This window comes from Anopheles cruzii, chromosome X, assembly GCF_943734635.1.
Source record: "Anopheles cruzii chromosome X, idAnoCruzAS_RS32_06, whole genome shotgun sequence".
Lineage (NCBI taxonomy): Eukaryota > Metazoa > Arthropoda > Insecta > Diptera > Culicidae > Anopheles > Anopheles cruzii.
In genome coordinates, this window is record NC_069143.1 from 11,959,749 (window position 1) to 11,980,608 (window position 20,860).

General features: G+C 45.6%; 5 protein-coding genes across 5 annotated transcripts; 3 read left to right on the forward strand and 2 right to left on the reverse strand.

Annotated features, from left to right (window-relative positions):
- Nucleotides 1–2,127: 2,127 nt before the first annotated feature.
- Nucleotides 2,128–2,659, forward strand: LOC128271589 (MICOS complex subunit Mic10-like). The gene is made up of 2 exons (XM_053009180.1): nt 2,128–2,314; nt 2,435–2,659. The coding sequence occupies exons 1-2, from the start codon at nt 2,239–2,241 to the stop codon at nt 2,569–2,571; spliced, it is 213 nt and encodes a 70-aa protein (XP_052865140.1). The 5' UTR covers nt 2,128–2,238; the 3' UTR covers nt 2,572–2,659.
- A 484-nt stretch (nt 2,660–3,143) lies between these two features.
- Nucleotides 3,144–7,612, reverse strand: LOC128271580 (dnaJ homolog subfamily C member 16). Its single transcript, XM_053009168.1, has 6 exons — nt 7,111–7,612; nt 5,588–6,953; nt 5,274–5,505; nt 4,984–5,158; nt 4,533–4,737; nt 3,144–4,456 (listed from the first exon to the last, which is right to left on the reverse strand). Exons 1-6 carry the CDS (start codon nt 7,278–7,280, stop codon nt 4,223–4,225), a joined length of 2,382 nt encoding a protein of 793 aa, XP_052865128.1. The 5' UTR covers nt 7,281–7,612; the 3' UTR covers nt 3,144–4,222.
- Nucleotides 7,613–8,096: 484 nt separating this feature from the next.
- LOC128267097 (ATP synthase subunit delta, mitochondrial-like) lies at nt 8,097–9,102 on the forward strand. The gene is made up of 4 exons (XM_053003890.1): nt 8,097–8,255; nt 8,392–8,602; nt 8,687–8,898; nt 8,954–9,102. Exons 2-4 carry the CDS (start codon nt 8,398–8,400, stop codon nt 9,014–9,016), a joined length of 480 nt encoding a protein of 159 aa, XP_052859850.1. The 5' UTR covers nt 8,097–8,255; nt 8,392–8,397; the 3' UTR covers nt 9,017–9,102.
- Nucleotides 9,103–10,956: 1,854 nt separating this feature from the next.
- On the forward strand, nt 10,957–13,881 carry LOC128267595 (putative fatty acyl-CoA reductase CG5065). The gene is made up of 6 exons (XM_053004512.1): nt 10,957–11,208; nt 11,277–11,582; nt 11,666–12,072; nt 12,879–13,121; nt 13,247–13,372; nt 13,465–13,881. Exons 1-6 carry the CDS (start codon nt 10,957–10,959, stop codon nt 13,742–13,744), a joined length of 1,614 nt encoding a protein of 537 aa, XP_052860472.1. The 3' UTR covers nt 13,745–13,881.
- Nucleotides 13,882–13,883: 2 nt separating this feature from the next.
- LOC128270075 (uncharacterized) lies at nt 13,884–17,841 on the reverse strand. Its single transcript, XM_053007484.1, has 6 exons — nt 17,793–17,841; nt 16,714–16,778; nt 16,383–16,495; nt 16,138–16,144; nt 15,720–16,088; nt 13,884–15,647 (listed from the first exon to the last, which is right to left on the reverse strand). The coding sequence occupies exons 2-6, from the start codon at nt 16,769–16,771 to the stop codon at nt 14,278–14,280; spliced, it is 1,917 nt and encodes a 638-aa protein (XP_052863444.1). The 5' UTR covers nt 16,772–16,778; nt 17,793–17,841; the 3' UTR covers nt 13,884–14,277.
- Between the last annotated feature and the right edge of the window lie 3,019 nt (nt 17,842–20,860).

A 20,860-nucleotide genomic window follows, 5' to 3' on the forward strand; every position in this document is an offset into this window, starting at 1 on the left:
AAACCATACAAATAAGCGAAAACCAAGCGGCATTAGAAATGTCGCAAAACGTGTAACGTGTATGCGCGTAACGAGTGCACGTTTCGTAGGTACGAATAATAATTTACGGGCTCATCTGAACAACTGAACGAAAAACAACGACGCAACGACTGTCAAAGTAATTTGATGGTCACATGCTTCGCGACCGTTGGCATCGTCCTGCGATGCGAGGAAGCCTGGCACCATGCTGTGTGTTTGTTTTGCTGATTTAGCATGCCAACATCGTCGAAAATCAGATAAAAACGCACAAACACCCGACGTTGGAAGCTGCAGCGAAGGTGACAATCTCCCTTTCTCCTGTCTACCCCGAACCGTTGGCGCTGTGTGCGAAGATAAGTGACAATGTCGTAGGATGTGTCGTAAATCGGAGCGCGCATTAGGCATGTGTTTAACTTTTGCTTCCGCTTCCGGGGCCTCCGTGTGGATTCGAGGTGGTGTTATTTCATGAATTCTCTTGTTAAAGTAGTGCTCGATGTAGCTTCGAACATAAATAAAAGCCCTTATCGAAGTAATAGCATAAAAGTCCGTTTTACTATGTATCGAATTAAAATTAGCATGTCGCGTGATAACAATGGATAATAGCACTTTTCACCATTATTATTTTCATTGCATTGCGAGTTGTTTGTCGTTCTCGTTATGCCTTACGTCTCGTTGCCCGTCGGTTTGTTCGCGCTAGGCAACTCTTTATCTGTGGTCTTAGGTGATCTAGAAGACATAATCCATTCTCAAACTCGTGGTGCTTCACATGTCTGCCAGCCAAGTTGCTCGGGCCTTCAAATTAGGTTTCATCCGAATCAGCATCAATCTCTTCATCCGATTTCATCCTGCAGCTGAATTGGTTTCAGTTGTTTGTTCATTACTACATTACAAAACAGTACCACGGAGACAGTACCGCATTCATAAACGCGTGATGCAATTTGTTATCGTAATCAAACACATGACAAGATGTAAACTCTGGTCGACATGGGATGCCTGCGGCTGCGGCAGGCTAACATGCACGGTTATGGACAGCAATACCTGTAGCTTCGCTTCGTCTACCAGCGATCGCGGGGTTGTTCGCAAACGGGTAGATTGCTCGAAAAGGCAATGGCGACGACAGATCGTTGTCGGCGGCAACCGCGCATGACACCCATACAGACGGGGCCAAAGAAAGGAAGGAGCCTTCGGTGACGGGGATACCCGTTGATTATCAGTACTGACTGACGATCACCCGCTAAACCCGCTAGAGAGCCCAACCACGGAGTGTGCTAGAAGGATCCACCCACAGGGATCCAGGGACCAGCTACAGTCCGAGCGTCCGATACGGTCACCTGTATGCATTTGATGGCATACGGTTCAAGGCGGCAAACACCCGAGCGTTGAATAGTTCGTCTTTTGAAGTTTTTTTTTTTCTATTGTAGCACATATTATATTAGCTTCTACCGTCAAGGCCGAGACTGATTCTTGCGAGAAAGTACCTGTTCTAACTTAGTGCAGTGCTGAGCGCACCTGCGAGGAACAATAAAATGTATTACCTTTTGTTTCGTGCACGCCCCCACTAGGAGCTATTGATTGCTGGCATTTGTTGCATTTACTTACATCTTCTCTTCCTTCTGGTGATACTGGGTGATCAGCGCACAGCACCGCACACTGTGCACATTTTCAATCATCAATTAAACTCTCTTCTGTGATGCTATGCGAAGCAGAAAAACCCAAGTACAGACTCCACTAGACTATAACTGTGACCAAAATGTCGGTGCTTCAAGGCGAGCATGGCCGAGCACACACGGTGAGAAACTTGTTTCGCTACGCTCGCACGTCCACATTTGCATATACTACGCTGCCCGACCGTGGAACACAAGCTAAATGGTGAGCAGTACGATACACAACACTAGCACAAATGGAAAGCTTCCCCCTTATCAGCATCGGGGAGATACTCTACAAACTGTCAGCCATTCTGGACTTAATGTCTTAAGTAGCTAATCGAAACTTTACTACCCTTGGTTTCGTGGGAGTCATCTAAGGATGGAAGCTTCAACCCGCGCTCATAAACGGTAGAGAACCTTTATTGTTGCAATACCATATGACGTACGGTACCCATCACCTGCTTATCCCGCACAACACGGCCGTCTCGGTGAGTCTCTTCTGTTAAAAACTTCTTCCGCCGCTCGAGATTGTGCGCCTTTGTCCGCAAACTAATTACTCAGTCACCGATTTAAAATGGCCCAAACCTTTAATGAAGATCAGTACGGCAAAAAAATCGACCGATGTCTCACTGACACCTTGCTAAAATTCGGTAAGCATAACTTCTTCTATCGTTGAAATGCACCTGGACGAAATGCTCGGAAACTTATGTAATTGCTTCTCCAGCTTTTGCTTCGAATGCTGTTATTATTAATATGTCTATATTTTGCAGGTGCCGGATTTGCAATTGGTGGTGTTTTGTCTCTGTTGTTTTTCAAGCGTCGTTCTTGGCCTATCCTTACTGGTTCCGCGTTCGGCATAGGGGTGGCCTACGACAACTGCGAACGTTCTCTAAACGCGTCCAAATAGGAAAGCTCTGACTGGTGTGCTTACTGTTTAATTTAAATACAAACGAGATGTACTACAGTGCAATAAATTCGAAGAGTTCTCTACCGTATATACTGGTTGTGTGGTCTGGACGTATGTTTTAAAAAATGATCTCATAGTGCGGCCACGGTCTATGTCAACATGCCGCTCATAGCACTGCTACTGCAGGAAGACGAGGGATGCCAGCCGATAACAGCGGCGGGCCCGCCGAGTACTTCCACTTGTCCCAGGTGCTCTTGGCGCATGGATTTTTCCGAGAGTACCTAGCCGGAAAGAGGGGACGGAACAATTCGTTGACTGTACATGATGCTCGGCGGCCCGAGCAACCGGAAAACGTTATGTTCTACACCTTGCTTCATCGAGAAAGGCAAGAGCTGCTGGCAGATGGTGGTCGCTCTTTAGATAACCTGCCAATTGAGACACTTCGGTAAAATAAAACAGTTCAGTAGTACATAGCACCAACGCGTATCAACTCTCATTGACAAAGCACCACAAAAAAAATATTGCAATAGAAATTTTAAATTAATTCATTTATTTGTTCCAGTTTGGTTTTGTGGCATCGAACTATTTGAATAATTTACTAGCTGTATTTTTCTCTGTAAATGACTAGTGACTGTTGAATATTACTATCGTTTCGCATTTTTTTTTTACAATTTCAGTTGAAAAATAGCTGCTGCTTTGTGATCGTTTCACTAGTGCAACGAGAAACTTAACTTTGAAGTAAAAAAGAATGAAACTATTCTTGAGTGGAAAGGGACATTTGTAGATGAAGTTAATACGATTTTCTTGATTTTTACGAAGTGTTTAGCTAGAATGAATGCCTGTAGTTGACCAGGTAGTATATTGTTAGTTTACTTTGTTCTTGATTTATCTGCGTGTGTTCAAAACGGAAGATAGTATAATTTTAGCAAAATGCATCAAATCATAGCTGCCTAGTCCGCGAGTTGCATCCATTGATGGTTGATGTTATTTTGAGTTGGATATTGAAGGTTCACATTCGCTGCATAACAGTGGCAGGAACTACTTTTGTGATTTTCAAGCGTTTCCTGTTCGACGTCCTTAAAACATCTGATTATAAATGCGTATATTATTTGGTCAGCTTTGAATGGCAAAAGAGGCTGCAATATGCTCTATCTTAATCCAGGCAATAGTCAGACGAGAGTAGTACGAGAGAATGATTCAAGGCCTTTCTGTCTTATTTGAAAATTGAATTGAATTGAAGTAGGCTCACATAAACCCAATGATTGCATACGATATCGAATCCAACCCAATTACGCACGAAAACATATTAGGTTTAGCTTGTGAATGCTTTTACCTTAGCATATACTTATAAAAGTAACAAACAACACTACTCAAAACAAACTCCCGAGGTGTCACGTTATTGGTAATAGAATTGACTAGAACATAACCAAAAGAGGTCAGTTGAAGAAGGATTAGAAAACAGGGCAGTCAATATGGAAGTAGGAGCTCTACAGAACACCCTTTTCAATCCCGGAAATTCGTTGACCTTCTTTAGCTCAGCGACAGAAGCACGAGCCCATTCGCCAGTGAGTGATTTAAGAAGGGCACGAAAACGAGAGGATAACTTGATCCACGGTTTTGCTACAGTCGGGCTTCTTCTTTGCAGCACTGCTCACTTGGATGTGAAATCGGGCCAATAGTTGATGTAATACCGATGTGTCGTCCCCTCGAACAACCGATCCAGCCAGTTCGGCAAACCGTCGAGCAAATTTTCCTCTAGCAATATCTTTGGTTCGGAGACATCCGACATAGAAGTTTCGGAATCTGAGCTCTCCATGCCCAGAAAGGCGCCTGCTTCCGGATCCGAAGGCATGGAGCTCAGATGGCGAGTAATTTTGATCATACGCTATGTAAAGAGAACAGACAAAAGAAGGACACTAGTTAGCAATTATCAAGAGTTTACTGTTTGCAGTTGCAATTACCTTAGCTCCACGGTTCGATTCAGGATGCTTAGCGTGATACATGCAGAAATATTTGCGGTGGCCATTAAGGGCAATCACGGTCCCAATGCAGTTTCGTGGATTTATTTTCATTTCACGTGATTCCGAGAGGGATAGACGTAATAGTTCTGCATACCAACCGATTCCTTTTTCGATTAGCATATGAGCAAACATCAAGGTTTTATTTCTACCAAGGTAAAGATTGATTGTTGAGGTTAGTTAAGTTTTCGATGAAAGAAGCCAAAATAAACTATAAGGTGATAGGTCAAACGAATCAATGAATGCTATTGATTGAATAAAGAACAAATTGATGTAATGCTTACACACGAAATGTTCAAATAGCTAAAAAATATTCAATGTTGACATAACGCAAAGAAAAATGATTCAGCTTAGTGCAATTAACTACAAATTTCGATTTTACTTGGAAACTTACTTTCTGTATGGCCATACGGCTTTGTGAAATGCAGATATCAGTTTGGGTCGTGATTGCATATCACTAAGCAATACGATCGTCCGACAACCGGGTTTCAGCAGACGCACTAAACCATTATACTTTTCTGCCCGGAGCTCATGCAATCGCAGCTCCGGAACATAGCTAGCCGATTTACCTTTGAACCGAAATAAAAAACGTATTATGATTCTATCATCTTATATCTACATATAAATATGTAAAAGAGTTGTTTGACCATGACTGGGTTTTCATTTCCAAGAAGATTTACGCACCATTTAAATTGTCCACGTTTTTGCCCTGCTTCAACTGAATGTCTTCTTCCTCGAGGCGCAACAAATAGGACATAAGGTAACCGATTATGAAGATGAACGCGATCGTACCGACCACGGACACAGCTGGCAAGATGTGCTCCTGGCCGAGATTGTCGGTCATAAACTCAATGGCCAACAAGACGCGATTCAAAACGCGCACAGCCAAGCTTTGAGCGTGTTCGTCCATTAGATCCTGCGAAAAGAAGTGAAGAAAAAGTACCAATAAACGAATTGAAAATTCTTTGACCAACAGGTGAAAAATAATGAATACAAACTTTCACTTCCGCCTCAAAGCTCAGCGCTTCGGACGTACGCAACAGCCGCTGGATAGCACTGTCCACCTTCTGCTTAGTGGTATTGAAGAACTGATCCTGAGTGTCGTTCTCGGCAGTCTTATCTACTTGCAGCATCACCTCGTGAATCCACTCGTACCGTACGTGGTTAGTATCGCGACGCCAGAAAATCACTAATTTCAACAACGCATCCTGTAGCTGGTTATGTTTCGACAACGTGCCAATAAACTCGTCTTGCTTTTCCTTGTAAATGTAAGCGAATCGTACACGCTCACGGCTGAAGCTCGATTCAAGAGCCATACGACGCATCATCTGACGGGCACCGTCGTGCAGGCTCGTATTTTCCGTCACCAACACAACGCATAATCGCTTTCTCGGGCGGTTCCATTCCGCTGGGCATACTCCGTCCAGTACGTGCTGCGAGGAAAGGCGCGGCAACACCAGATACTTGTTGACGGATATCACATTATTTAGTGTGGGCGAAGGAATGTCCGACATGGATATACTGGCAACAGGGCGGCTCGGATACTCGTTGAACAGCAGCAGCGAGTCAAGACTAGGATGAATTTTAAACCGTTCCTGCGTGCGGCGTGTATCTTTGGCGCTGAGCGACACAAATCCGAAAGCAACGCGGTCGCGGAAGTAAAACGCTGTTATTAGATAGCGCAAACGGGGCTGCGCCCTCGGTTCCAAGATGAGCGCACGGACCCGATTGTCTGACCAACCGCCCAGAAACGCATCAATCGTGTCATCCGTAACAGGCACCAGAAGCTTGTACGGCATCTTCTGCCTAATGAAGTCGACCAAGTTTTGCGCATTGAAAACGCTTTCACGGTAAATGTAGTTGTGCCCATCGAGCACCATAATTATGCACGGTAGCGAGTGTACGCCCGTTTTGCGTACTAGCTGCTGCTCGTGTCCGGCGTTGATTGTAGCGAACGTGACACCATATGGTTCGAGGGTGTCAATCATCTTCTTAAAGGAGTTGGCTGCCTTCATGCAGTCGAAGCACCAGTCAGCGTAGAACATGAGAATTTGTGGTGTTTGGTGACTTTTCGGCAGGATGTTGGATTCGTAATATTTCGCCGTAATTGAAAGCCGATGGTAGAGGCTGATATCTTGATCATGAAAGTTAAAGTTGTGCGCGCCGTAGAAGTGCTCGAACGGGTCTTGAAATCGACCGTAGCCGGTGTAATCCGGTCGTTCCCGGTTCAGGATCGCATCTTCATTTGTAATGCCAAACTGGTCGTACGCCTTTCTGCGCTCCGAGTCCGACAACAGTTCGTACGCTTGTTTGATTTCGACAAATTTTTTCTCAGCCTCTGGGTGTTTTGTTTTGTCGGGATGCCTGCAAAAAAGTACAGAAGCATAAAAGCACAAACAAAACACTTACGATAACAATCAACACACACACACACACACACAGATCATCTTAAAAGATTTGATTGCGATTCGTGCTTCCACCGCAGACAATCGATCCATTGCCGAGCTTCGATATACCTTACCATTCTTTAGCCAGTTGCTTGTAAGCCCGTCGGATTTCTTGCAGCGTTGCCCGCCGCTCCACACCGAGGGCTGTATACGGGTCTTTGGTGGCGCACTGTACCTCGATGGCCACGGTTATCAGGATAGCCAGAAACAGCCAACGCACGGTCGAACACCGCCAAGCCCGCATATTTCCAACTGGGTTCGTTCCTCACTCGTTTGCGCTTTGGTTAGCAACGGGACAATTGCTGCTGACGAAAAAAACACCTGATTCGTGGTGCAAATACCTCGGCCTTAAATCGCACAACGGAACTGCAAGGCACGCGTGCGAGTCATTACATTGAGATGAAAAATGATTCGCGAAAGAGCGAATTTACTGTTGTCTGTATTTTAACTGGCACTGGTATATGCGCTTTTTGCCGATTTTTTTTCACCCATCGGTGGTACGGCTGGGTGACAGTAGGTTGATTTTCCTCGGATACTGACGGAAATAAACTTCCCTGCGAACTACTGACAACAGCTGAGAACGGCTTTAGAACGGCTGCGCTACACCTAAACACAGTGGATATAGAAAGCGAGTAAAAGCGAAACACGTTAAGTTGCACCGCATTACAATTAAAAACAAAACTAACCGTGTTAAAATATGACGATCTGCAAAATGATAGCGTGTGCAAAAGTACACCAAGTACGGTTAGCGTTGTGATTTACCTTATTGATTTGGAATAAAGTTGACATTACGGCATTTGCATCCACTCGTTTATTGTGTACTCTGCGCTGACTGTACATTAATTAAGCAAACCTTGTGTGCGAAGTGAGATGCGCAAAGAGATTTTCAGAGAGACAGTCTATTAGCACGGTATTGTTATTAACTTTCTGTTGTTATATAGGAGGATAAAAGACGGAAAAGACAAATGTTGTATAGGCGCTGTCATTTGGTGAAGCTTCAGTTTTTTATATTTATACAGTTGACACTGCGCGTGTGTGCACTGTGTGCAAAGGTGTGCGTAAGCGATAGAGCAGATGCCATCCGCACATTTGACTGCTCTTAGGCGACTGTATTTTTTCAATTCTAGTTCGATAGAGGTGTATCTGGTTGAACGAAAAAGTCTAGTTGGAACGGATCCGTTGTTGCTCGCAGGAAAGGATTGCTGTAGTATCACACGACGTGAGTATTATTTTTGGTTCATTCACGTTCAGAAACAATTCCAGTCCTCGTGTGCTCCATTCAAGCTTTCTAACCTTCTGATCGATGGAAACATTTCGGTTCTGTGTCAAATCGGTTACATAATTTTCTCCAATAGGCAAACATGATGGCTATGCAAAGCACCCGTTTGGCCCGTTACATGAGGCCGGCCATCCGTTTAGTTCAGTCCCGTGGCTATGCGGAAGAAATGTCCTTCACTTTAGCAGCAGCTAACAAGGTGTTCTACGACAGTGCCAACATCCGGCAAGTGGATGTGCCTTCTTTCAGTGGAGCGTTCGGCATCCTCCCGAAGCATGTTCCAACCCTTGGTAAGAAAAAACCAAGAAACCGTTCAAACGATTCATTGGACCGTTGGCAAAAGCCGTTCACCGCAAATTTTAATCTTTTCTCAGCTGTGCTGAAGCCGGGCGTTGTCACGGTGTATGAGAACGATGGTGCACAGAAGAAGATTTTCGTATCGAGCGGTACCGTCACTGTCAATGAGGACGCTTCCGTGCAAGTATTGGCGGAAGAAGCACACCCAATCGAAGATCTGGATGCGTCTGCTTGCCGAGAAATTCTTACCAACGCTCAGAGTCAACTATCATCCGCCTCAGGAGATAAGGTATGTACTTTTATGCTAGCATCATTTGGTACAACAAAAGTGGTATGTTTTACAGGATCGTGCCGAAGCTGCAATTGCCGTCGAGGTAGCTGAGGCTTTGCTCAAGGCTGCGGAATAAGCTTTCCAACTCTCCAATATTGTATAGAAACTGAACTTTTAACAGATTCAATTAATAAAGAAAACGCACGTAATTTGAGCCCTATACATTTATTTTATCGAATTTTAATAAATGGTATTTCGACCGAGTAAAAGTAAAAAGACAAGTGGTAATCGAGAAACCACGCAGTAGTATATCCGGAAGCCGCATCTAATGAGGAGCTTGTTGATCTGACTGGTGGATTTTCCCCTATTTCATGATTATTCAGAAAGTAATCTCTAGCAAAGCTAAATTTCTAGCACGTGAACGCTATCATTCTACTCTTGCAAGAGTCCACCTTAATCGAGATATGTGGTTGCCTTGCCTTCTTAGATGAGGATCGTATATGCCACTAGGTATGGCGGCAGATAGTGATCGAAAGGCGTTCGCCATTATTTATTATTCAAGTGCCCCTGACGCATATATACGTAGTAGCTTTGACAATTTAACCCTATGTCCAGATCTACTATTCTATTTAACCCTATGTCCAGATCCACTCATCTGAAGTCCGGTTTGCTCTGAATATTCGGCTGGCTCTAAACAATGGTGCGGCGGAAATGTGAGTTATAATTGGGTAACGGATAACCTTGCGTATATCTGCGCACAGGAAGCAGATGTCATCGTAAACCGTACTTTTTCAAAATCCAACGTGGGTTTAATTCAATTCAAATAAATTCATCAGCGCAGACCGCGCTGGCACTATAATTTATGTTGACTTTATTAATGCATTTGGAGACATTAATGAATGTTGAGCATGCAGCCGTTCTCGTGGTTCGATTTTTCTTCGGATCATCGGTTTCGTTCGGGGTCGGGGTCGGAAACTATGCACACTAATGCAGTTACAGTAAACATTCGCGTTAATGTAACACGAAACCCAATGGTAAAAGAACAATTGATTTAAGCTGAGTGACATTTTAAAGCCGCGCTTAGATTTTGGAAAGGTTCAACGCAATTGTTTAAAATCAGCCAACATAAATATTTCGATCGTTCTGAAATATCATATTTTACATGAGGTTTCAAATCGTAAGGAAAAGATTCTGAGATTCAGCGAAGAGATGGGAGATTTCAGCAAAACTTGGATAGTTTTCAAGCAATTTGAGCAATTTGAGCAAGCAAATTCAACAGGTGCGAGTTTTGCCATCAGTTCAACGGGAAGCGTGAAGGGAAGACGATCGGATACGTTACAGGGAAGCCCGATCGTCTGAAACGGAGGAGTAATTGGAGGCGGGAAGGGAAGTCGATCAGATATGTCACCAGGATGTCTGATCGCCTGAAACGGAGGAGTAATGGGAAGTGAGAAAGGAATCCTCTGAAACGCGGAATAATCGAGATATGAGGATGGAATGAGGCGTGGTGACGCGCACCGCGAACAGCTAGTGTCTAATAAAAGTGCTTCGGACATGAACATTAACTGCAGTCCTACAACTCGTGCTTATCTAACCGTCATTCTCGGAACTTTCTTTGATGGAAAGCGGAAAATCCCAAGTCTCAACGCCCTTTGAAGCGGAAAGCAATCGACGGGGAGCGTCGCGTCAGTGTGAAGGTCACGCTCATTACCAATGCGCGCGTTCACGCATCATGCTCCACAACCGGTCGACGGCCACCTTTAGCCAGGCACGGATTATACCACCCCACGTGTTCGTGTGCGTGTGTGTTTGTGTGTGCTGTATCAGAGTGCCTGGGCTGGGGATCACTGGGGACAGGCAGTCGACTAAGGTTCACGCAAAGCCCGGCGCCGCTCGATCAGACCATTCCGCGTGAAACAATCCGTTGTGACGGTTGTGGCGATCGTGGTCATTCATCCGGCTCCCCTACCTAGAACAGGCGTGCGTGCGCGAAACGTGATCGAAACGTTTTACGGTGAAGTTGAAAGCCAACAATCAATCCGAGGGTGCAGGTTGTTTTACTTACCAAGCAACGCCATGCACGCGTTCTCCAATCATCCCATCGGGTTGCTGCCGGTGGAACAGAACTACGACGCGAGCAAACCGTCGATCCGGAAGTTTTTCGCTGGGCGAGACATTTTCGTAACCGGCGGGACCGGCTTCATGGGAAAGGTGCTGATTGAGAAACTCATCCGCTCATGCTCCGAGCTCGATCATATTTTCGTGCTGATACGCGAGAAGAAGCAACGGTCGGTCGCCGAGCGTATCGCGGAAATGCAGCAATTACCGGTAAGTGGAACTGCTGTCGGCCGGTCGGCCCAGTGTGTTATTGTGTCCGCCTTTGGTTCTGGATTCAGCTATTTGACAAGCTGCGCCAGGAGGCACCACATCTCCTCGTCAAGATGGTACCGGTGCGGGGTGATGTCTCACTTATCGGGCTCGGCCTGTCCGCTGAAGACCGGGACCGTATGCAGAGTGTCTCGGTTATTTTCCACGTGGCGGCCAGCGTGCGATTCGACGATCCACTGAAGTCCGCGATCCTGCTGAATACCCGTGGTACCCGTGAGCTGGTCCGCTTCGCCGAGCAGCTACCGGACTTGCGCGTCCTGATGCACATTTCGTCCACCTACTCGAATCCAGACCGGTACGTCATCGAGGAGGAGGTACGCATTTTTACGGCCCATTTTTGACCACTGGACCTTGAAAACCAGCGGTTACATTGGTTTGATTCCGTCTTCCGGTTCAGGTGTATCCGGCGTACGCCGATTGGCGCGAAACGATCAGGATCGCGGAGGAGTTCGACGAACAGACGCTCGACGTTTTGGCACCAAAATACATGGGCTTCCTGCCGAACACGTACGTCTTTACCAAAAGCCTAGCGGAGCAGATTGTACACGAGTACAGGGACCGCCTGCCAATGATCCTGTTCCGCCCGTCGATCGTCATCTCGTCGATGAAAGATCCCATACCGGGGTGGATGGACAACTTCAACGGACCGGTTGGGTTGCTGGTCGGTTGCGGTATCGGCATTTGCCGCACCATGTACTGCGACCCGAACAACATCGCCGACTTTACGCCGGTCGACGTGTGCATAAAGGCGATGATAGTGGCAGCCTGGAAGCGGGGCACCGAGCCAGCGGCCCGGAGTGAGAGGTACGTACTCCAGCCCACCGTACGTTGGGATCGCTGGGTTGGCAAATCAATGATCGATTGCGCAAGTATGCACTGCGATGACTGGCTAGAAAACAGTGCTCATCTCTCTCTAACTGTAGTCGGCAGCTGCCCTACGAACCTTGAGGTCCAATCCACTAGGAAGGTTTTATTTCCTCCCAAACGTAACCCTGCGAAAACCTTGCGCATACGAGACCGTTGTTGCTTTTGTCTGTTTGCAACAGCAATCGAACATGAGCAAGCATGATCCAATCAGATGGAATCCGTGCAGTACGTTTGTACTAACTTGATTATCTTTTAAATTGCGAAATCGCGATAGGAAAAAAATTTAGTGCTCTTTAGTGCGGAGCCATGCCGTTCTTTTCGGTAGCAGCGCTTCGGTATTTTAAATGAGGAGCAACGAAATTCCCAACGTAATTTGAAGCAGGCCGAACCATGACCATACAAGAGCTGTGCAAGTATGTCAGCCAGTCAGTAGTTTATCGGGTGATTTTCAGGTACAAGAGTTTAGGTAACGACTAGAAACGGCTAGCGCCCCAATTGATCAGGTGAATGGACATTTTCGGTTTCTCTTACGTCGAAGTGTGACAGTGGCATACATAACAGAACAGGTTAAGCAGCTGGTTAGTTAGGTATGATCATAATTTGGAGCGGCTTGGAAACATTCGAGATAGTTTTGATCGGTCAGATATTCGAGAGGTCAATGCTGCGCAGTGTGAGATCTCGCGGTAATGCGTGTGTATGCCCTGTTACTTTTGTGTGGCTGCTGACACACTTCCTTTTTGCAGTGTTAAGTTCGAGCTCCCAATCTACAACTGCTGCATCTCCAACCTGCGCAACTCCACCATGTCGCAGATCGTCGAAATGGGGCGCTTGCTGTCGGATGAAATACCGCTGGACAAGTGCATTTGGGCACCGGGCGGGGGAATTACACAGATTCGCATACATAACTTGTTCCGCGTGCTGCTGTACCACATACTGCCCGCCATCCTTATCGATGGAGTTTTTCGCCTGATGGGACAGAAGCCATTGTAAGTGGCCTCCTACTTTAGTGGCGCATCAATCCACTCACGTAATGAAGCACGATTGTTTTCTTTTCTTTCCCACGCTTTGCTATTCTATTGTTTTGTTGTTTCGCGCTTGTTAAAACATTCAGCCTGGCAAAATTGCAGCGCAAAATTTATACCGCTAACGTGGCACTGGAGTACTTCATTCTGAACAACTGGGACTTTAAGAACGGCAACTTTATACGCTTGGCATCAGAAATCAAGCCCGAAGACAAGTAAGTGCACTGAGTTGTTCGACATGCGCGACACCGGCTGTCTTTTCCAAATGGTGCATTTTGTTCACCATGCTTTACTTTCTACTATCTAGTAAGGACTTCTACTATCGCGATTTCATCGAGTTCGATGTCACGCTGTACTTCCGGAATTGCATACTGGGAGCCCGGCGGTACCTACTGAAGGAGAAGGACGAAAACATCCCGAAGGCGCTCGTGCACTTGCGACGAATGAAGTTGCTAGATAAGGTGTGCAAAACGATCATCATAGTGACGTTCTTCTACATCATATTAATCCAGTTCGACCTGCTCGGTATGATATTGCATCTGACCGGTTACACGTCATCGTACACAGCCGAGCTAGGATGCAAATGATTTAAGTCAGTTTAAAGGTAACACGTTGTTTACGGGACGACCAAAAATGTAGACATATTTTGCGTTGCTGTGTGTCTTATTTGTACAATTGGAAGGAATATTAAATGTGTGAAGGAATACAAAATAGTTTGCTGGTTCATTATGTATGCAATGTATCAAATTTATTAAGGCATCTCATGGTAGTGTTAAGGTTGCACCCGTTTGATTGGATTTCCGAGGGTTCTCTAGTATGCTCCAAAAGCTACGCTAAATACGGTAACCCTGATAATCACAAATCACTCAATGATAAGTATAGTAAATATTCAGATTCTTCGCGGTGCACAAGTAGGAATGTGAGTCTTCGATTGGAGAGAAAACGTAAAAAAAGGAGAAAAGGAATTCGATCGAACGATGCGAACGAGCCATTCCAGCATCGGAACCGATGGAATATTGTCTAATACAACGACGAAAAGCACTTCTATGCACCACTACGCATATAACGGCAACAACGGTACTCACCGCACCGACCCTGCACTGCATCACTGGCTACCGCGCTACAGATCGGTTACCGGTCCGGTAAGTAACGAAACGTAAGTGGTGTTGTCCCTCGGTAAAGCTGGACTCTGACCGCTAGTCGGACCAGTAGACGGAGGAAGCATGACGAATGTCATCGTGTCTTGGTTGGTAGCAGCCAAACTATTACTCGGCATTGACGAGTTGTAATTGTTCGCCACCTGGCTAAGACCAATCCGGTCTATTTCACATTGGGGCGTGCTAACGAGGTGCATCAGTGTTGCCGTATGTTCCTCGTACTTTGGCTGAACGTGGATTGGTGTTTGCAATTGGTGGTGGCGCAAGGGAATTTTGCCACCATCACTCGGATCCTGACTCGGGTCGGTTGGCATATCTTCGCGTACCGTCACCACACTGCTACGCAATGGAAGTGGATTTTGGTAGATGGTACTCCCGTTATTTACCATCTCGTAACTCATTGGTGGTCTGAATTCGTGCGCGGTATTACAAAAGGCATGATGGCCGGGGGCCGGACTCAACGATGATACCTTGTGGTGAAACTGTGGTGGCAAGTGATCTTCCCGCCTGATGCTATTAACGTTGCCGCCACCACCACTAATACTACCACCGATGACTGGGTGACCGTCGTCGATCGGATTCTCCGGCTCGGTGGGCAAATCATCGCGCACCGTCAACCCAACGCTACGCAATGGAAGTGGATTAAGATGGGCGCTACCTCCGTTGTGTACTATCTCGTATACCATTGGTCGGCTGAGTTCGTGCACGGCATGACGGCCCGGTGCCGGACTCAAGGATGTTAGCTGCTGAATTGCGATGGTATCTGCTGATCTGCGGAATTGTGGTTGGAAGTGATCTTCCCGTCGGACGCTGTTACCGTTCCCTCCACCGCCACCGTTGACTGGTTGATTTTTTTGTCCGAAGTTGGTACTAGTACAGTTAGTGATACTGTTGAGTGTGGCCGCAGCATGGGCCAATAGTTGGTTTTGGAGGTAGGTCGTTTGGTAGTTTAGGCCCGTCACTTCGGAACGTGCGTTGTCCAAGCCTGTCTTAAGGATCTCCACGTCGGCGCACAATGATTGAAAGCCTCGCTTCAGGTCCTCCACGTCACGAGCGAGACGCTTTAGAGTTTCGTTTTGTGTCCATGAACGTTCCTCCATTATGGTTCGCATCTGAGCCATTAGCGCCTCTTCGCGGACGCGCGAATTTTCCCGAATTTCGCGTACCATATCCGATACGACGCCTGGGCTGTACGAGCGGTGGAATGTACTCTGTGCCGTGTGCACCGAAGGTGAGGGGCTGTTTGCTCCCAGACTGTGGAAGCGCGGGGCCGTAGGTAGACTGTTACTGCTGCTGACAGCACTCCGTGGGCGGCTTAGTGATTCATTATCGCCTGCGGGGAAGAAAGCAAAACCAATGTAAACACACTAACCACTAGCAACCGACGCTGACCACCGAAACATACGCATTTTCTCGCTAATGGTGCGATTGATCGATTCCGTCGAGTCTTTGATGGCCTTAATGATCGCTGACAGTGTGGAACAATTCATCGAACTATCATCCCCAACGAGATAAGGTCCATCGGTTGCGCCGTAACTGTTGCGTGCATAAGTGCCGGCAGCGGACACTGCGCCCGCTGCTAGCATATTTTTGTGTTCTGCATAGCTGCTTGCTTTGTTGGTGTTCGCGTCCCGGGATTCGTGCAGAGTTAGCTGCACCAAATCTTCGATGGTGAAATGCAGCGATGGATTCTCGATCGAATCTTGCACGGACCTGCCGCTGCTAGCTGTCCTATGGGATTCGCTGTCAGACGAGTGAATGGATATGGACTTTTCTTAGATGTGACATTTTTTTTAGATATGCAACTATCGCGATTGACTTACCGTTTACCTGTCGAGTGGGTGTTTGCATAGACAGTGTCTGTCTGGCGTTCTTCGTTTTTTCTGCCATCAGCTCTTGCAGAACGGTGCCTTGTCCACGAGTTTCCCGTGCGAATTGCAGTATATTGGCGAGTTCGTCTTGGAAGGCTGTAATTTTCGAATGCCGGATCACCCGAATCATACTGAGTAGTTATATCGGTTTTTTTCGTTAGGTCCTGCGAGAATGGTGGCATTGGCATGGCATCAACATTCATATACATGCGTGACGTTGCCGCAGAGCATTCACTGATCTCTTTCGTTGATTCAACTGACTCCTCGATTGGCCCAACTATTTCTTCTGAACGCGTGATGGCATCTGCACCTGCAGGAAGAGAACTCAGTGAACACCTTGTAAACTGGATTCCTAAAATTGCTTGAAGCAAATCAATGGATGGCGTCTTTTGTTTTCGGTAACTAACGAAACGAATCGCGTACACGCATATACTTATTGTAAGGACAAGTACGTAAACGGCCTGCGTTTAGCGATTTTCAACCACGATATTTAAAGCGCGTTAACGCAAAAGGAAAATTAATATTTACCATTACTAATGCTACCATCCGGTGATATATCCGTTTCAGAAGATGTAACGTTATTCATATTATTCCTAAAACATAAAATAGTATTAGTAACGCACTCGGTATCAGTAGTTAACATGGTTGAATCATTCAAAGAAGTGCTACATTAATAGAAACAATAAAAATATGCGAATATGGAGAACCTAAAACATTAGGTTGGGAAAATAAGAAGGCTAAAAGCAGCTCGAAGCAGAAGCTTTGTTATTCGAACGTTTCCCTAAGTGTAGCCGAAACATCGTTTAGTGAGGCATGGGCTCAAAGCTCGCAGAAAACAATGTAACACGACAAGGCACGCAAGCAATTGACTATTCTCTTTGGCTGGTTGTGTAAACATAATTTTCCCTTCAACTTCGTCGTACAGCGATTAAGCGAAAGCTACGATCGCAATGGTTTTCATTCCAATGTTTGCTATTTCGAGACCGTCGAGGGGTTGTCGAGGCGTTCCGGACTGAATGCTAACTTTCTTCTATACTTCCATTGTTCGCGCGATGCTTTTGAAGGTTAGAAAAATTGACTCATTTGTGGCGAGGCAGCCATATTCTCTAAGATTTTAAACACAAAAAGGTTATAGGTTTTGGTCATGGGTGCTAAATAGTAACCCCAACCATTCAAAGCAAAGCACCGGAAGTACACGTCGAGTCCGGTTACACGATACATAAAAGGTGCATTATGAACAGTAACATTGTTGCCATTCTGTTACCCTAGCAACACAATAAGATGACGCCATGTTGATTTGAAGCATTAAATTGGAATGCCGCTATAGTGAAACTTGCTTTCCCCTTCACAGGTTCTCGAATTTTCGGGCCATGGTTGGTTGTGGCCATTGGCAGGGCGTAGAACTGCACAGTAAATTCATTTGAGAACACAATGAAAACCAGCGAATTGATTTTCGATTAAACGATTTGACCAGACTGCATTTACACCAGTTCTATTTTGTGTTCATGTAACGAAATCTAAGCCCTGTGGTGGGACTGCCTAGCCGGAATCAAATTAGGTGAACTATTATAGACTTACCGAACGTAGAATACGCAAGTAAAAATTACGTTTTACTGAGCAAGCTATAGCTTACAGCACCACACAACCACTTACGGCGAAAGTTGACCTACAATTGGCAAGGAGTGGGTGTATATGTTTAAAACAAAACTGACGTTTCATGCCATTCGCCAACAGATCGTAAGAAAAAGTGAGAGGCAGATTTTGCTGTCTTCTCTTACTCACACACTGGGCTGTAGATGTAGCGTAACCTCGTAACCTGCTTCACGGAGCAAAGATGAATATTGAATATAAAATTAAATGAATATTTTTGATGCAGGGACAAATTCCGTTATTTTTTTCACAACCAAATACTTCTGAAATTCTACTTCAAATTTAAATTCCATTCCATTCCAATTTGTCCCATGTTGCAAAGCGATATGCCGCTCCCGACCTGCTTTCTACAGCGATGACACTCGCACTAGGTGTTTTTGTGGACTCGCTCCATATGACGTTCATATGATTGCTTGTTGTTAACTGCTTTGCCACAAACTTGGCGCGCAGTCTTCGGTTTGCCGAATCATGCGTGAGATGAGCGTTGAGGTTACGAGAATATTCAGAACTTTTACCGCACAGATCACACTTAAATTCATTGCTACAGTGTTTCTGTCTCACTGTAAGACTCTTTGTATAGCGTGTAGAGATGCGTGTGGATTTAAGGCATTAACCAAGGACGAATAATTACACTTAAATTATTACAAGGACTTATTACATAGACTAGAAAAACCACTACCTCTTTGGCTTAAATGAGGAGAGGTAATCTGACGCTACCGATGCTGGAAGTTTTTCGACAAGCACAAAACATTTCCGAACGATTGGCATATTCTCGATGACTGGTACACGTTGAACGAGCGGCAAGGGTTCGCTAGTGCTGTCGCTAGTATCGCTAACAGCCAGTGGATCAGAGGGTTCTACCTCCATAATGTCATCGTCGCTAATATCGCTAACGGCTAGATGTTCCATTGAATCAGAGCGTTCTAGCTGCACCATGTCGTCGTCACTAGTATCGCTAACGACTAGATGTTCCATTGAATCAGAGCGTTCTAGCTGCACCATGTCGTCATCACTAGTATCGCTAACGGCTAGATGTTCCAGTGAATCAGACCGTTCTAGCATCACCATGTCATCGTTAACCGGCCTCTTGGGTGTCTCTGGCGGACTCTTCATCGTTTTCAGATTGGTGTAAATACTTTTGGTGGTCAGATTGGTGTAAATAACAGGAAACTGATTTGGTTTCAACAGGAAACTAGTCTGCAGTCGTTGAAATCTAAGATTCAAGTAAGCCAGCTAAGGGATACACCAACCTGACAGAAATCCTGTTGCAACAGGACAGAGTGAGACACACATTTTATTGTCCTCTGACATTTACGCACTCGGCTGTAGCTGTAGCGTAACCTTGTCGACATTTGTGTTTCGTCCCGTTTAGGAGAAGTAAAAAACCATGTGGATGCTAATAAATTGAGGATGTTATTTTACAGAGTTTCTGTTTCACGTCTCTAGTGTTTCTGTGCGACTGCACATGACCTACGGGCGAATGATAGGGGACCCAGCGATGCAGCCAACCGGCGATCAATGCTCGATCAGCGGCTGCCACCGTGCCAAACAGGATTGTACCACGGTCTATGCCTACTTCGTAAGTAAGTATGTAAGTGAGTAAGTAAATAAGTAGGTCACTTTTGGGACACTGGTTGCCAAACGGGGGGGGGGGCGAACGGCAACAGAAAACTCGTTCGTCCTGTCGTATGGGGGGAAAACATTGAGACAACTCGTGTATTTGAAAACTAATCGAACACTACTCAATTGAGGTTTTTTTGTATCACAAGCATGCAAATTAATTTTAACTAAATTATTACTTGTAATACAAACAGAAATTCATCATAAAACTATTTTAATTCTCGCATCAAAACTCAATGTATCTTGAACTTGCAAATATAAACACAAATAAACTGTCAAACACAAAAATTTCACCCCAACCACCCAACCACGAACTATACGAACCTTGGCCAAATATCCTGTGCGTCACAACAGTAGAGTTGTGATTTTTTTCATCTTTTACGTCGGCGTAGTGCTCCATAGAAACTCATATAGTCTATCTCCACATCCAATGCTGCATTTGTCCTCGGCCGTCGTCGAACCGGGGGACTCAAACAAGACGTGCTCCGGCGACTACACAGTACGCCTCACAGCTCGCACATTGCGGCGACGGAGCTCTCGCTACTCGGTGGAGCTGCTCCCGGAAGTACCCATGCCCCCAGTCAGGAACTGAGTTACGGAGGGGTTGATAACGCCATGCTTCCGGTGCAGCCAGCATTCGACCGCCATCATAAAGTGCTTTGAAGGCTGTTTTGAAGAGCTTTGAGGATTGAAAAAAAACGCTTGTACAAGTGTATCATATCTGATGGGGATTTCTTTAACCAATGGGGACAAAGTAGATATTTTTAACACAAAATTTAAGCAATATAAAAAAAAACACAAAGACCCCGATAGTTTTTGAACGGCCCTGGTACAGTAGGCTGCGCGGACGCTATTTTGATTAGTGATGACAATACCATAATGTGGATTAGTCGAATCGTTTCAGCTTTGATCCGCTCGGTGATGTAATAGCACTGTCTTACGTAGCAACATTATGGATATGATGATGATATTGTGGTACACTTTGAAATGTTTATGACCGTACGGTGCATGTAGAACGCCGTTGTGATTGCTGTGTTTCTGTTTCTTTGGTTAATTCCTATCGTCAGCGTATCATTGTGCCGGCGTTGCCGGATTACTATTTGATGGTTGCCAATAAATTCGAGGACTGTGGTGAGTTGTGGGCGCGCAAAATAATTAAATTTACGTTACGTACTTTGTACCATGAAGACGATGACGAGAAAACTTTAAAGATGAAAACACAAATCACCATTATATGGAGGGCGGCGCGGAAAACGGCGCACGTGATGGGTCGGGTTCGGGTCCGGAACCAAGAAGGGTCCGATCCGGGAAACCTAGCCCTAAACCTGCATTTGTCTGCCACCAAGCTGCGGCGTTCGGTGCGGTTTGTTAAATGGCTCAGCCCAAAAACCCGCGAGGTAGACTG

Coding starts and splice junctions, on each gene's coding strand:
- LOC128271589 (XM_053009180.1), top strand. CDS start 2,239: ATGGCCCAAACCTTTAATGAAGATCAGTACGGCAAAAAAATCGACCGA. Junction 2,315..2,434: donor TGACACCTTGCTAAAATTCG/GTAAGCATAACT, acceptor TATATTTTGCAG/GTGCCGGATTTGCAATTGGT.
- LOC128267097 (XM_053003890.1), top strand. CDS start 8,398: ATGATGGCTATGCAAAGCACCCGTTTGGCCCGTTACATGAGGCCGGCC. Junction 8,603..8,686: donor GAAGCATGTTCCAACCCTTG/GTAAGAAAAAAC, acceptor ATCTTTTCTCAG/CTGTGCTGAAGCCGGGCGTT. Junction 8,899..8,953: donor CATCCGCCTCAGGAGATAAG/GTATGTACTTTT, acceptor TATGTTTTACAG/GATCGTGCCGAAGCTGCAAT.
- LOC128270075 (XM_053007484.1), bottom strand. CDS start 16,771: ATGAATAACGTTACATCTTCTGAAACGGATATATCACCGGATGGTAGC. Junction 16,496..16,713: donor GGATGGTAGCATTAGTAATG/GTAAATATTAAT, acceptor CTCTTCCTGCAG/GTGCAGATGCCATCACGCGT. Junction 15,648..15,719: donor CACCATTAGCGAGAAAATGC/GTATGTTTCGGT, acceptor TCTTCCCCGCAG/GCGATAATGAATCACTAAGC.
- LOC128271580 (XM_053009168.1), bottom strand. CDS start 7,280: ATGCGGGCTTGGCGGTGTTCGACCGTGCGTTGGCTGTTTCTGGCTATC. Junction 5,159..5,273: donor AAACGTGGACAATTTAAATG/GTGCGTAAATCT, acceptor TTCGGTTCAAAG/GTAAATCGGCTAGCTATGTT. Junction 4,738..4,983: donor GCCGTATGGCCATACAGAAA/GTAAGTTTCCAA, acceptor TTACCTTGGTAG/AAATAAAACCTTGATGTTTG.
- LOC128267595 (XM_053004512.1), top strand. CDS start 10,957: ATGCACGCGTTCTCCAATCATCCCATCGGGTTGCTGCCGGTGGAACAG. Junction 13,122..13,246: donor CTGATGGGACAGAAGCCATT/GTAAGTGGCCTC, acceptor TAAAACATTCAG/CCTGGCAAAATTGCAGCGCA. Junction 13,373..13,464: donor GAAATCAAGCCCGAAGACAA/GTAAGTGCACTG, acceptor TCTACTATCTAG/TAAGGACTTCTACTATCGCG.